The sequence below is a fragment of the Mirounga angustirostris genome, unplaced genomic scaffold (assembly GCF_029215605.1).
Source record: "Mirounga angustirostris isolate CCGP_5_RB_7025 unplaced genomic scaffold, mMirAng1.0.hap1 SCAF_6, whole genome shotgun sequence".
Classification (NCBI taxonomy): Eukaryota; Metazoa; Chordata; class Mammalia; order Carnivora; family Phocidae; genus Mirounga; species Mirounga angustirostris.
The window spans coordinates 41,164,549-41,177,248 of record NW_026991714.1 but is presented as its reverse complement, the minus strand read 5'-3'; the positions used below and the strand labels follow the sequence as shown (position 1 = coordinate 41,177,248).

Genomic DNA, 12,700 nt, shown 5'->3' with positions numbered 1-12,700 from the left:
ACCTGAGCCGAAGGCAGACGCTTAACGACTGAGCCACCCAGGCGCCCTGAAAAGTCCCCTTTTTTAATTTTATCTACCAAACAGTGAGTTTATCTGGGACAGGAGTCATGTAGTAGGGACTCTGCAGAATATAATTTCAATTATCCACAATAAATGAATTTTTTAAAAATAATTTATAATTGCCCCAGGAAAGATAATGCAGTCACTCTCCCTCTGTAACCAACCTAACCAATTAGTGTTAGTGTCTAAACGGAGTATGTGAATGAGAAGTCCCAGAATTACTGTGGTTACTCCAGCCACAAAGCTGACATTACAAATCAAGAGGTAACTGAATTTTCAAACTAAATCTTATGCTTCCCTTCCAGCCCCAGATATTCCAAATTAGTACAGTTCTATGAGACAGTTAAGTGCTATAATACTTAAAGTGAATCACAGCATACAACCAGCCACTATTACTTTTGCCCAAATCAAGCATTCCATACTATATAACAAGTATAAGATGTTGCTTCAGCATGCTGTGTCCTATGCCTCTATGAAGAACTGGCAGTGGTGCTGAAAATTACTACTACAAGATGAAAGACCAATACCCTCCTTTCAATAAAAACCATCATCTGGACTCTAGCCAAGGTTTTAAAACTGACCAAATGTTATTAGAAACAATAAATCAAAAAAGTCCACAGGCTGATAAGCTAGTGCCTTATTTCATTCTTACAAAATGTAGCCAAAAACACTATAAGAAAATTAAGTGACAAGAAAGCATTAATAATTCTGGGCGTTTCATTTCTGGCAATAATTAAATACTGCATTTTACAAGGTGAATTTATTTTACAATCTTCAAGGTTCTGTTTACCTACACCCCTTTCCCTGTCTTCTGCAATTATTACATCTGCTATATGAAAATTAAACTTTGTGCTATTGCCTAAACATCCTATCACTGAACTTAAATAGAAATTAGAGAACTAAAATATTTTAATTCATAATATGTAGCTAACATATTTGTGTTCATATTGATTTTATACTCTTTGTTCCCGCACATACATAGATGTGAATTCCTGGAGGTTACAGATTAAGTCTTTCTCTATCCAGGAGCTGAATTGCCAGCTATTGAGAATAACCTATTGCAGTGCTTAAAGCTCTTCGGGTATCTTGCCTTCTGAATATATAAATGGGTTCATTATCTTTACTTTTCCCTATATTAATGTAAGGTTCCTTATCAGTACCTATTGAATACTCTCCAGGAGCTGTTATCACAGAAACGGGGGGGGGGTGCCGCAAGATATCTGTAATACACAGGTATGTTTTATAAAAGTACATTGTTTACAATACAGTAGTTTTCTCCCTAGCTAACAAAAATTTTAGGAGCGAAAACCTGAAAATTTTAATTATTGTCTTCTCTTCCCTTCTTCCTTTTTCCCCTGCACTCCATTCCAAAACAAGAGAGTCAAAACCTGAGATGTGATTACTTTGTATACTTCATGCAATCAGTAAGAAGACCAGTCACCGTCTTATCAAAACAGAATAGATGATTACAATACGTTTGCATACAGTAACCACTGCATATGTGATATACATTTAAATCAAGTTTCAACCCTGTTACAAAGCCTTTGTCAACAGTGGGCAAGTGGGGAAAAGCGGAAGGGCTCTGTGGAATGAAGAAAATCACTAAAGGGGCTTATCTCGGAAGGGAAGGATTCCTCGGTGAGAGGTGAGCAGAGAGAAACAAAACCTAACCTTGGCGAGGGGGCGCTCGCCCAGGGTGGGGACGAAAGGTTAGAGTGAGTGGGGAGGAGGGGATTAGCGCGGAACCGCCGCGACCCCGCCTGCCCTCCTACCCCGACTCCGCAACCTGCGGCTCGCCCTCCCACCCCTATTCCCCAGCCCCGGCCGAGCGATGCCCTCCCTCCCGACCCGCCGCCTGCATATCCGTTACCCCGGCGGCAGCGGGGCTGCGGGGGAGGGGAAGGTCAGCGGGGCCCAGAGGGGGCCGGCCGGGGCGGGGATGCCGCAGTGGCTCCCCGCCGCACCGGGTCAAAGTCCGCCCAGGCGCGGGGAGGCAGCGGGAGCGGAAGGCGGCAGTGGAGGTCGGGACTGGCGAGATGGTGGCCCCTCCGAGTCCTCCCACACCCCGGCGGCCGCCGGTACCTCATACTGGATGTATTGCTTCCTCCACTCGGGAGTGATGTGCGCGGAGAGGTGCTCGGCGAACTTCATCCTGCCGTTTCCCCCTCACTCCCACTCGGGTCCAGCAGTTACAGGCGGCGGCGGCGGCGGCGGCGGCAACAGCGACTCCGACTCCTCCCCACATGGGCCCCGGCGCGGCACGGCGCTGCGCTTCTCTCCTCCTCCGCCGCCGCCGAGGTCTCCTCAGAGCCGCCCTCCCGCCATCTTCCTCCTCCTCTCCATAGCCCCGCCCCGCCCCGCCCTCCAGACGTCATCCCCATGGTAACCGCCTACGCCGCACCGACGAAAGGGGCGGGGTAAGGGGCTGGGTTTGGGTACATTCCTCGAGGCTCCGCCCCTTCTGGGCCGAACATGCTGGAGGCACCTCCCCTGACCTCTTCCGTTTAACTCCCGTTGGCCTTACAGCTGCTCTCTACCGCCTGCCTGGGAAGCGGCGGTGTTGTTATCGCAATTAATATTAATACTGTAGGAAGAATAATTCACACAAGACGTTTATATTTGCAAAGAATTGTGCAGTTTTTCATTTTAATATTTGTTCTTTATAAAACTCTTAAGGTTGGATCAACATTAATCCAAATTGAGTAAAACAGGCTAAATAGTTAAGAATCAAACGTATTTAAAGGAACTGTATTGTACATGCTTTAGGTGCTCAATAAATGCTTGTTGGATTTAATTAAAGATGTCAGTGCCGGGCGCCTGGGTGGCTCAGTTGGTTAAGCGACTGCCTTCGGCTCAGGTCATGATCCTGGAGTCCCTGGATCAAGTCCCGCATCGGGCTCCCTGCTCGGCAGGGAGTCTGCTTCTCCCTCTCCCACTCCCCGTTTGTGTTCCCTCTCTCCCTGTGTCTTTCTCTGTCAAATAAATAAAAATCTTTAAAAAAAAATAATAAAGATGTCAGTGCCAAAAATTGCATGCTGTTTCTGAATTTCGTTGTAATTTTCTAGTCCCAGGGCTACCAGAAAGGTCAATAACACTACCTGCACCCAAACCAGTACGGGCAGGGGGCATTACTGGGGGAAACGTACCAACTGAACCTGTGACTGAGCTTCCTGGGGTTTCGGGGTGAAGTTGAGAGGGAAACCAATATTGGGAGGAAAGAGAACCCCCTAGGGGTACCGTGACAACCCGAACTCTAGGGAGTCCAGAAATGCATCTGTGTCCAGGCTGAACTGTCCTAGAGAAGCATAGGGAATAGCTCACACAGTTTAGAGCTACTTTTGAGTGTGGGAGTGATTGTCCTAGAGGACCTGATTTGGGACAGAAACCCAGGTCCTTCTGTGAGTGAAGGAGCCCTGGATAATAACAGCTAACATTTATTAAGCACTCACTGTGTACATTCCAAACACTATTCTAAACCGCTTACATGTTCTTTGTCCTTTAATTCTCACAATTTTGATGAGACCCAAAGAGACCAGGGGACCACTGTGACCAGGACAGTATTCTGAAGTGTCAGTCTTTGCTGTTGACTTTTTTTTTCTCTGCATGTATTTTTCCCCTTTCCTTTCCTCTTAATTCATGCTAGTAGGGGTTCTGCAATCATTTCCTCTTGAGAGGGTTGAGGCATGATGGAAAATAGGCATAGGCTATGAGTCTTTCCTGTACAAAAGTTTTAACCACTGGTGAAAGGGTGATCGTAGTAAGAAAAAGAACAAGAACAAGAATAGGAGTGAGGACTCTTCTCACCTCAACACCATACTCCTCTCCCCACCATAACAATTCCCCCTCTAGTGGAGGTAAATGTTCCTTGGAGAAATAGATAGGCGAAAGAAAAGGCTATGCTCCCAGTAAAGAGACAAAACCACAGAGAGGAAAATGGCTGGATGGTGCACCTAGGATGATGGAACCAGGAGCAGGTGCAAAAGAGATTAATGGGCCTTTAGCCAGGTATGGACTAGAATGCTACATTCTTGGCAGCAAGCCCTGCTGACCATGCATCCTGCTCCCAACAGCCATATCTTGCTGTCTTAGCTGTGCACAAGACTGTGGATGTATGGCCTGACCCAACGAAGAAAGGAAACCCTCAATTCAAGCTCCATAGCCAACAATTCTTAATTCTCCTCATGCCTGATCTAGAGCCCTGACACTGAGTTAGACATGAAAATCTTAATTTATCTGAAGAAGTAGATTTAATGTTTCCTTATTCCTAACATTACTTCAGATATTTCACTGACAGAACCATCAAATACTTAGTATTTATTGAACACCCACTTTCTGCAGAGCACTGTGCTAGATACTATAAATAATAGTCTGAATAGCTTTACTCTGAATCAGAAGGGCCCCTTGCCTTACTCTTTCTTTTGTAAATAGGCAAGTAACTCTTCATTTAACAAAATTATAGGGGCACCTGGGTGGCTCAGTCGTTGGGCGTCTGCCTTCGGCTCAGGTCATGATCCCAGGGTCCTGGGGTGGAGCCCCGCATCGGTCTCCCTGCTCAGCAGGAGGCCTGCTTCTCCCTCTCCTACTCCCCCTGCTTGTGTTCCCTCTCTTGTTATATCTCTCTCTCTGTAAAACAAAACAAAACAAAAACAAAAACAAAATTATACTGAGTATTATGATATGCTGATCATGCCACTTTGGGAATGAAGGACAGTTCAAAAATAAGTAAGACTGTCTTTTTTTTTTTTTCCCGAGGACATCACAGCCTAGTCAGAGAGACAGGCAAATAGACCAATAGCTAGACTACAGTGGGATACATGCTGAATTTGTGGTATGTACAAGGAAATAAACATCCAACTGACTGGGAAGGAAAGGATGGCATTCCAGAGAAAATGACTTTGAAATACAGTCTTAAACACCAATCTGACAGAAAGAAAGACACCTCCAAGATCTCAAGGGCAAAAAGCAAGAAGTCGGGATTGTTAAAGAATGGCAAGAAGTTAGGGGGCGCCTGGGTGGCTCAGTTGGTTAAGCGACTGCCTTCGGCTCAGGTCATGATCCTGGAGTTCCGGGATCAAGTCCCACGTCGGGCTCCCTGCTCAGCAGGGAGTCTGCTTCTCCCTCTGACCCTCCCCCCTCTCCTGCTCTCTATCTCATTCTCTCTCTCAAATAAATAAATAAAATCTTTAAAAAAAAAAAAAAAAGAATGGCAAGAAGTAGTCTGACTGGAATGTCCTTTAAGGCAGTTAGATGTCCCCTCGTCAGAGAAACTCTTCCTAGTCCCTTCCCTCCTTTCCCACATCGTCTTGCTGCAGTCCCCTCACTGTATGTGTCAGACTATGAGCTCCTTGAAGACAAAGTGTTTGTTTCTCTTGTTTTCTCCAATTCAGCATGGTGCCTGGCATTCAAGGATTCAATAAATGTTGGAAGAACAAAGAAAAGAAAGAAGGAAGGTAAGAGAGAGAGGTTGGGGGGTTGGGGGAGAGGAAGGAAAGGGCCGTCTGCATGGAGGGAAGTTACAGGAAATGAAGTTAAGTTGGAACAAGACTGTGAAGAAATACATCATGACAGCATGGGCAGTATGGGGTCTTTGAAGATGGTTAAACAGAAAGTGACTAGCTCAGGTTTGGGAAAACAGTATAGTAAAGATTCCTTGTTTTGAGCACTGGCTCAGGGAATAGACAGACCTAAGTCAAAATCCCAACTCTGGCATTTTTACTGTGTGACCTTGGGCAAAGTACATTAGCTCTTTTTTAAGATTTTATTTATTTTTTTATTTATTTTGAGAGAGAGAGAGAGATCGTGAGCAGGGGGAAGAACAGAGAGGAAGGGAGAGGAAGAGGGAAAGAATCCCAAGCACACTCTGCGCTGAACGTGGAGCCCAAATTGGGGCTCCATCTCACGACCCTGAGATCATGACCTGAGTCAAAACCAAAAGTCAGACACTTAACCGACTGAGCCACTCAGGCACCCCAAAGTACATTAACTTTTAATGCCTCAGTTTCCTCATCCCTCAAAAGGGGATAATAACACCTCCCTAGCAGGTTGTTATGAGAATTAAATAAGATTCTGCTTATAAAGCACTTAGCACAATGACTAGTTGACCACTCAATAATTAGCAGCCCCTTGAAAATGTCTGTATGCATATGAAAGATGGACTAGAAGGACAAATCAGAGACCAATTTATTAGCAAACACCTGTATAGCACTCATTCTGTGCCAGATGCTGCTCTAAGTGCTTTATAAATACAAGTGTATTTAATCCTTACAAGGACCCCAGGATGTACCTACTGTCATTATTCTCATTTTACAGATGAGTAAACTAAGACAGAGTACTTAAGAATCTTGCTCAAGGGCGCTGGGTGGCTCAGTCAGCTAAGTGTCTGACTTCGGCTCAGGTCATGATCCCGGGTTCCTGGGATCCAGCCCCGTGTCAGGCTCCCTGCTCAGCGGGTATCTGCTTCTCCCTCTCCCTCTGCCCCTCCCCACTGCTCATGCTCTCTTTTTCTCTTGCTCTCAAACAAATAAAATCTTAAAAAAAAAAAAAAGATGAGTCAAGGAAGGAGGCTGGGGTCCGGCCAGAAGGGGCAACAACACAATTAAGAGACAGTAGTGTAGGGGCGCCTGGGTGGCTCAGTCGTTAAGTGTCTGCCTTCGGCTCAGGTCATGATCCCGGGGTCCTGGGATCGAGTCCCACATCGGACTCCCTGCTCGGTGGGGAGCCTGCTTCTCCCTCTCCCACTCCCCCTGCTTGTGTTTCTTCTCTCGCTGTGTCTCTCTCTGTCAAATAAATAAAATATTTTAAAAAAAGAGAGAGAGACAGCAGTGTAAAAGAAGCCATAAAAAGATGAAAGTTTCGGGGCACCTGGGTGGCTCAGTCGTTAAGCGTCTGCCTTCAGCTCAGGTCATGATCCCAGGGTCCTGGGATCGAGCCCCACATCAGGCTCCCTGCTCTGCGGGAAGCCTGCTTCTCCCTCTCCCACTCCCCCTGCTTGTGTTCCCTCTCTCACTGTGTCTCTCTCTGTCAAATAAATAAATAAAATCTTTAAAAAAAAAAAAAAAAGATGAAAGTTTCATAAGGAAAGCAGAGATCCACAATGTCAGATGTTACAGAGAAGTTGAGTAGAATGACTTCTAGGCCATTGGGCTTAGCAATTAAAGAGTCACTGGTAACCTCAGAGAAAGTGGCTTTGATGACAGGAAGGGCTGCCGAAATCTGAGCAGTGAATGGCATTTGGTTTTCATACATCTCAAGTTGCATTTATTCTGTGTTGTAGAATCACCAAGAGTGAGAACTTAATAATATACTCAGCAATTTATCTTGAAATTCATAAGTGCTGAGTCTGGACACTTTATATTTATCACATCTAATTCTAAGTTTGGGAACAGGTATACTTACCACAAAGTAACTGTTCTAAAACTTAGAATTATGTGTGATAAACATAAAGTCAAACTGTTGCTTGAGCAAATGAGACTGGTGATCAAGCTGAAGGGTAAGGACCTGAAGAGGGATCACATCTTGAACTACACCTCCCACTGAAGCTGAACGAGCCAGGGTGTCACAGGAGTAAAAGCCATGTTCTCCATACAACCCAGACTCTGAATTATAGGGGCCCACTCCAGCTTTAAAATACGATAGACTTAGAGACTGACTAGGGGTTCAATAGATGGACTTCAGATGGTTCATGACCGTCATAAAATCACATGCAAAACTTTGTGCATTCTTTGTATATGTTTCTGGAGAAAGGGTCCACACAATTTCCCAAAGGTTTCCACTGCCCAAAATATTTGGAACCCAAAAATATTTAGAACAACAGCACCAATGCACTAAATACCCCTCTTAGGAAACAAAAAACAAAAACCCCAAAAACAAATAAAAAACTAACATAAAGAATTTACAGGGCGCCTGGGTGGCTCAGGTGGTTAAGCAGCTGCCTTCGGCTCCCCACTCTCATGTGTTCTCTCTCTTTCTCTCAAATAAATAAATAAAATCTTAAAAAAAAAAAAAAGAATTTACAAATGAAGTTTCAAATGATTCAACTCAGTAATTTTCTTTTTTTTTTTAGATTTTATATATTTATTTGACAGAGACAAACACAGCAAGAGAGGGAACGCAAGCAGGGGGAGTGGGAGAGGGAGAAGCAGATTTCCCGCTGAGCAGGGAGCCCAACGTGGGGCTTGATCCCAGGACCCCAGGACCATGACCGGGCCGAAGGCAGAAGCCCAACGACTGAGCCACCCAGGAACCCTCAATTCAGTAATTTCTAGGAATACCTTTATTTGGACATGATTTTTATTAAATACACCTCAAGTATTTTTTTAAGGAGCAAGGAAGGTATTTACAAGTTACAGAAGAGCATTTAAAGTATAGACTCAGGGGCGCCTGGGTGGCTCAGTTGGTTAAACGTCTGACTTTGGCGCAGGTCATGATCTCAGGGTCCTGGGATCGAGACCTATGGCCATCTCCCTGCTCAGCAGGGAGCCTGCTTGTCTCTTTCCCTTTGCCCCCTCCCTGCTCATGGTCTCTCTGTCAAATAAATAAATAAAATATTTTTTAAAAATTAAAAATAAGCATTCATTCATTCATTCATTCAACAAATATTTATTGAGCAGTTACTACTTGCCAGGCATTGTTCTAGACACTGTTCTAGATAGAGCAGTGAATAAAACAAAGTCCTTGACCTAATGGAGTTTGCTGTCAGATGGGAAGATACAGACAACAAACACATCAACCAGTATGCAATAGGTTGGATGAGGACAAATTTATGGAGAAAAATAAAACATAGTAAGAGGTAGAAAGATTGTTGTATGATTTTACATAGGGTAGTCAGGAAGGGCCTTACTAATAAGATCATTTTTAATCAGAGATCTGAAGGAAGGGAAGGAGAAAACTATGTAGATATGGGTTGAAGATGGAAGTCAGGTCAGGGAGTAAGTTTCAATGCAGAGGAATCAGCAAGTGCAAAGGCCCTGAGACTAAAATAGGCTGAGTGTGTTGGAGAAACAGGAAGGAGGCCAGTATGGTGAAGGAATGTTTTAGGGAGCAAGAGCAGATCAGACAGGTAGTTGGGAGTCAAATCGATTGCTTAGGGCCTTGTAGGCCAAGGTAAAGACTTGGAATCTGAGTGAAATGAAACTTTAGAGATTTTATGTTCTTCAGTTTTTTGGAATTTTCTTTTTCCTTCACATGCAGTAATAACCACTTTTTTTTCTATGCATTTCTAACAATTGTAGTAAAATACATGGAACATAAAATTTTTTATATTAACCGTATTTTAAGGGTACAATTCAGTGGCATTAAGTACATTCACAATGTTGTACTATTATCACTATGTATTTCCAGAATTTTTTCATAATCCCAAATAGAAATTCTATACCCATTAAATAATAACTTCCCATTCCTCCCTCCCCCCAGTCCCTGATAACCTCTATTCTACTTCTTGTCTTTATGAATTTGTCTATTCTAGGTACCTCATACTTGTGGAATCATATAATATTTGTCCTTCTATGCTAAGTAGCATACTTAGAAATATGCTAAGTATTTCACTTAGCATAATCTTCTCAAGTTTATCCATGTTGTAGTATGTGTCAGCATTTCCTTTTTAAGTCTGAATAATTTTACATTGTTACCATTTGTTAGAGATAAATATACCATTTGTTAGTGGTGAAAATAATCATTTATGCCATTCGCTAGTGGTAAACAAAATATACTACATTTTGTTTATCCATTCATCTGTTGATGGACATTTGGGTTATTTCCACCTTTTGACTATTGTGAATAATGCTGCTATAAACATTGGTGTACAAGCATCTGATTGAGTTCCAGCCTTAAATTGAGTTCCAGCCTTAAATTCTCATGTATCTAGCAGTGGAATTGCTAGGTCATAAGGTAATTCTGTATTTAACTTTTTGAGGAAATGAAGGTTTTTGAGTGACATTATCAATCAGTTAAATCATATTTATTTATTTACTTATTTAACATTTTTAAAATTTATTTATTTACTTATTTATATTTGCGGTGTGGAAAGTAGTCTTCAAAGGAGAAAAAGAAAAAGCAAGGTGAATTAATTTCCTAGCACTGTTATAACAAATAACCACAAACTGGGTGGCTTACAGAACAGAAATGTATTCTCTCATAGTTTTGGAGGCTAGAAGTCCAAAATCAAGGTTTCAGCAGGTTTATGTTCTCTCAAAGTCTTCAGCAGGGAATCTGTTCCATGCCTTTCTCTTGACTTCTATTGTGGCTGGCAATCCTTGGCATTCCTTGGCTTACAGCTACATGACCCCAATCTCTGCCTCCATCATTAAATGATGTTCATCCTGTATGTCTCTGAAACTTTGCAGGGCTGTTCTCCCTCCCCTGTGTCTGCTTTCTCTTCTTATAAGGACAACAGTCTTACTGGATTAGGGCTCACCCTAATCGAGTATGACCTCATCATAACTTGATCACATCTGCGAAGACCTGATTTCCAAATAAAATCACCTTCACATGTAATAGGGGCTAGAATTTTAACATATCTTTTTTTGGGGGTGGAACACAAGCCAACTCACAACATGGGAACACTAGTAAAGACAGTATTGGAATAATCCAAGGGAGAAATGATGGTGGTTTGGACCAGAAAAATTGGAAATTAGCTTCTATTTGAAGATAGAGTCAATAGGCTTTACTGGGGGATTAGATGTGGGATGTGAGCAAAAGAGAGGCGTCAAGGATGACTCTGATGTCTTTTGCCTGAGTAATCAGAAGAATAGGATTGGGGAATGTTACAGAAGGAGCAAGTTTGAGGTGCAGAGTGAAACTCAAGAGTTCAATTTGAGTGTGTTACGTTGAAGATGCCTGTCAGACATGCAGGTGGAAATGTCCAATTGGCAATTTAGAGTTTGGAGGTCATCAGAGAGGCACTGGATGGAGATATAAATTTGTGAGTCAACAGAATAAAGATGATATTTAAGCCATGAGAATCCATGGGATCCAGGAAGTGAGTGTAGATAGAAAAGAGAAGAAGCGTGAAGACAGATCCCAGGGGTACTCCAGTGCTTAAAGGTTTGGAAGATGAGGAAGAATCCACAAAGAAGACCAAGAGGAAGAGATAGGGATGAGAGGAAGCCAATATGGTGATAAATGATAATTTTATTCAGGAAATATTTCTGTAAAGGGGAATGGAGTAATGAGGTAATGGTTAAATTGGAATGTGATAATAGAGGGGTTTTTTTTTAAGATCAGAGAAATAACAGTATGTATATATTCTGATGGAAATGATTCAGTGTAGAAAGAAAAATTGATTATACAGGGAAGAAAGGGGACATAAATTTTTTCCATGTAAAACTAGACATAAAATACACCTATGTTTGAATAGTGAGACAGGATCAAGAAGGACATTCAGAATGGTTACCTCCGGGCTAGAGATTTCAAGGGATTTTTATTCCTTGTATTTTTCAATGTTGCTTTCAATTATTACAAGTACATTTATCAAATCTACAAAAACAATAAGTGTTCTGTTTAGATAATCCCAGAACCAGTAATGTCCACTGAGCATGGAAAGCTGTCTCTGCAGCATTTGATATTGCAAGCCTTCAGGAAGAAACCAGCGGGTGAGGTGATCCAGAAAATCCAGGGGACACAAGGTCAGGCAAGGGCCCAGAGAAGGAAGAATGCAGACCAAAAATTAGGCCTTAAAGGGAGGAGAGACTTGATATCATTTGAGACTTGGGGTTGGGGGTGGTAGTCATGATTGGGACAGGCACACATAAGTTTGTAGATGGAAGGGAAGGAATTTGAGGAATCCCCCTTCCTTCTCTAAAGGAGACAAGTTCATCCATTTGCTTGGGAAAATGGGAGCAGAGTTGGTATGCAAGAGGTATTGCAAGAAGTATGCAATGAGCACTGAGGGCCCCTTGAGTTTGGAAACTATTTACTTGTGATACAATCAACTGGGAAGGTTTTATCCATTTTTCCAGCAGTACTCAGCAGGCTAGGAGCAGGAGTTGAAGGAAAGGATTGGTGGATTGATCCAAGGTTAGGAAATGCAGAAATTGCTTCAGGACAAGGAGATAAAGACATTGAGATACTAATGGAAACAAAATAATAACAACAAAGATTTATTATATTTCACATGCATTATTTAATTTAATTCTCATAGCAATGGAAAAGAATAAAAACGTATATTAGGTTAAAATATCATAGCAAAGGATAACAATAAAAAAAAAGATATTTCTGGGGCACCTGGGTGGTTCAGTTGGTTAAGCGTCTGCCTTCGGCTCAGGTCATGATCCCAGGGTCCTAGAATCAAGCCCCGCATCGGGCTCCCTGCTCAGTGGTGAGCCTGCTTCTCCCTCTCCCTCTGCTGCTCCTCCTGCTTGTTCGATCTCTGTCTCTTTCTCTCTCTCGCTGTGTCAAATAAATAAATGGAACCTTAAAAAAAAAAAAAGGATATTTCTACTGTACAGGTGAGAAAACTGAAGCTTGGGGGGTATGGTAGATGTTTGCTGGGTTTGGGGGCTATCTTTCTAGATGGCAAGATCCCCCCCATCACTTACGTCTTGATGGGAGGTGAGACCCCAGCTCCTAGTGGGCCTAAAGTGAACAGATAATCCCTATGCCAGCTCCTTGGCAGGAAGCATGAGGGCCCAGAATTGACCAGTAT

The 12,700-nt window shown here is 42.8% G+C and overlaps 1 protein-coding gene and 1 pseudogene across 1 annotated transcript in view; both read right to left on the bottom strand.

The window, feature by feature from the left end:
- LOC129045878 (cullin-4A-like) overlaps nucleotides 1-2,178 on the bottom strand; it is a 100,560-nt pseudogene extending 98,382 nt beyond the window's left edge.
- XPR1 (xenotropic and polytropic retrovirus receptor 1) overlaps nucleotides 1-2,411 on the bottom strand; it is a 242,817-nt gene extending 240,406 nt beyond the window's left edge. Inside the window, exon 1 of the mRNA XM_045877241.3 lies at nucleotides 2,143-2,411. Within this exon, the coding sequence (XP_045733197.1) occupies nucleotides 2,143-2,211 (69 nt within the window). The 5' untranslated portion in view covers nucleotides 2,212-2,411. The remainder of the gene's footprint in view (nucleotides 1-2,142) is intronic.
- Between the last annotated feature and the right edge of the window lie 10,289 nt (nucleotides 2,412-12,700).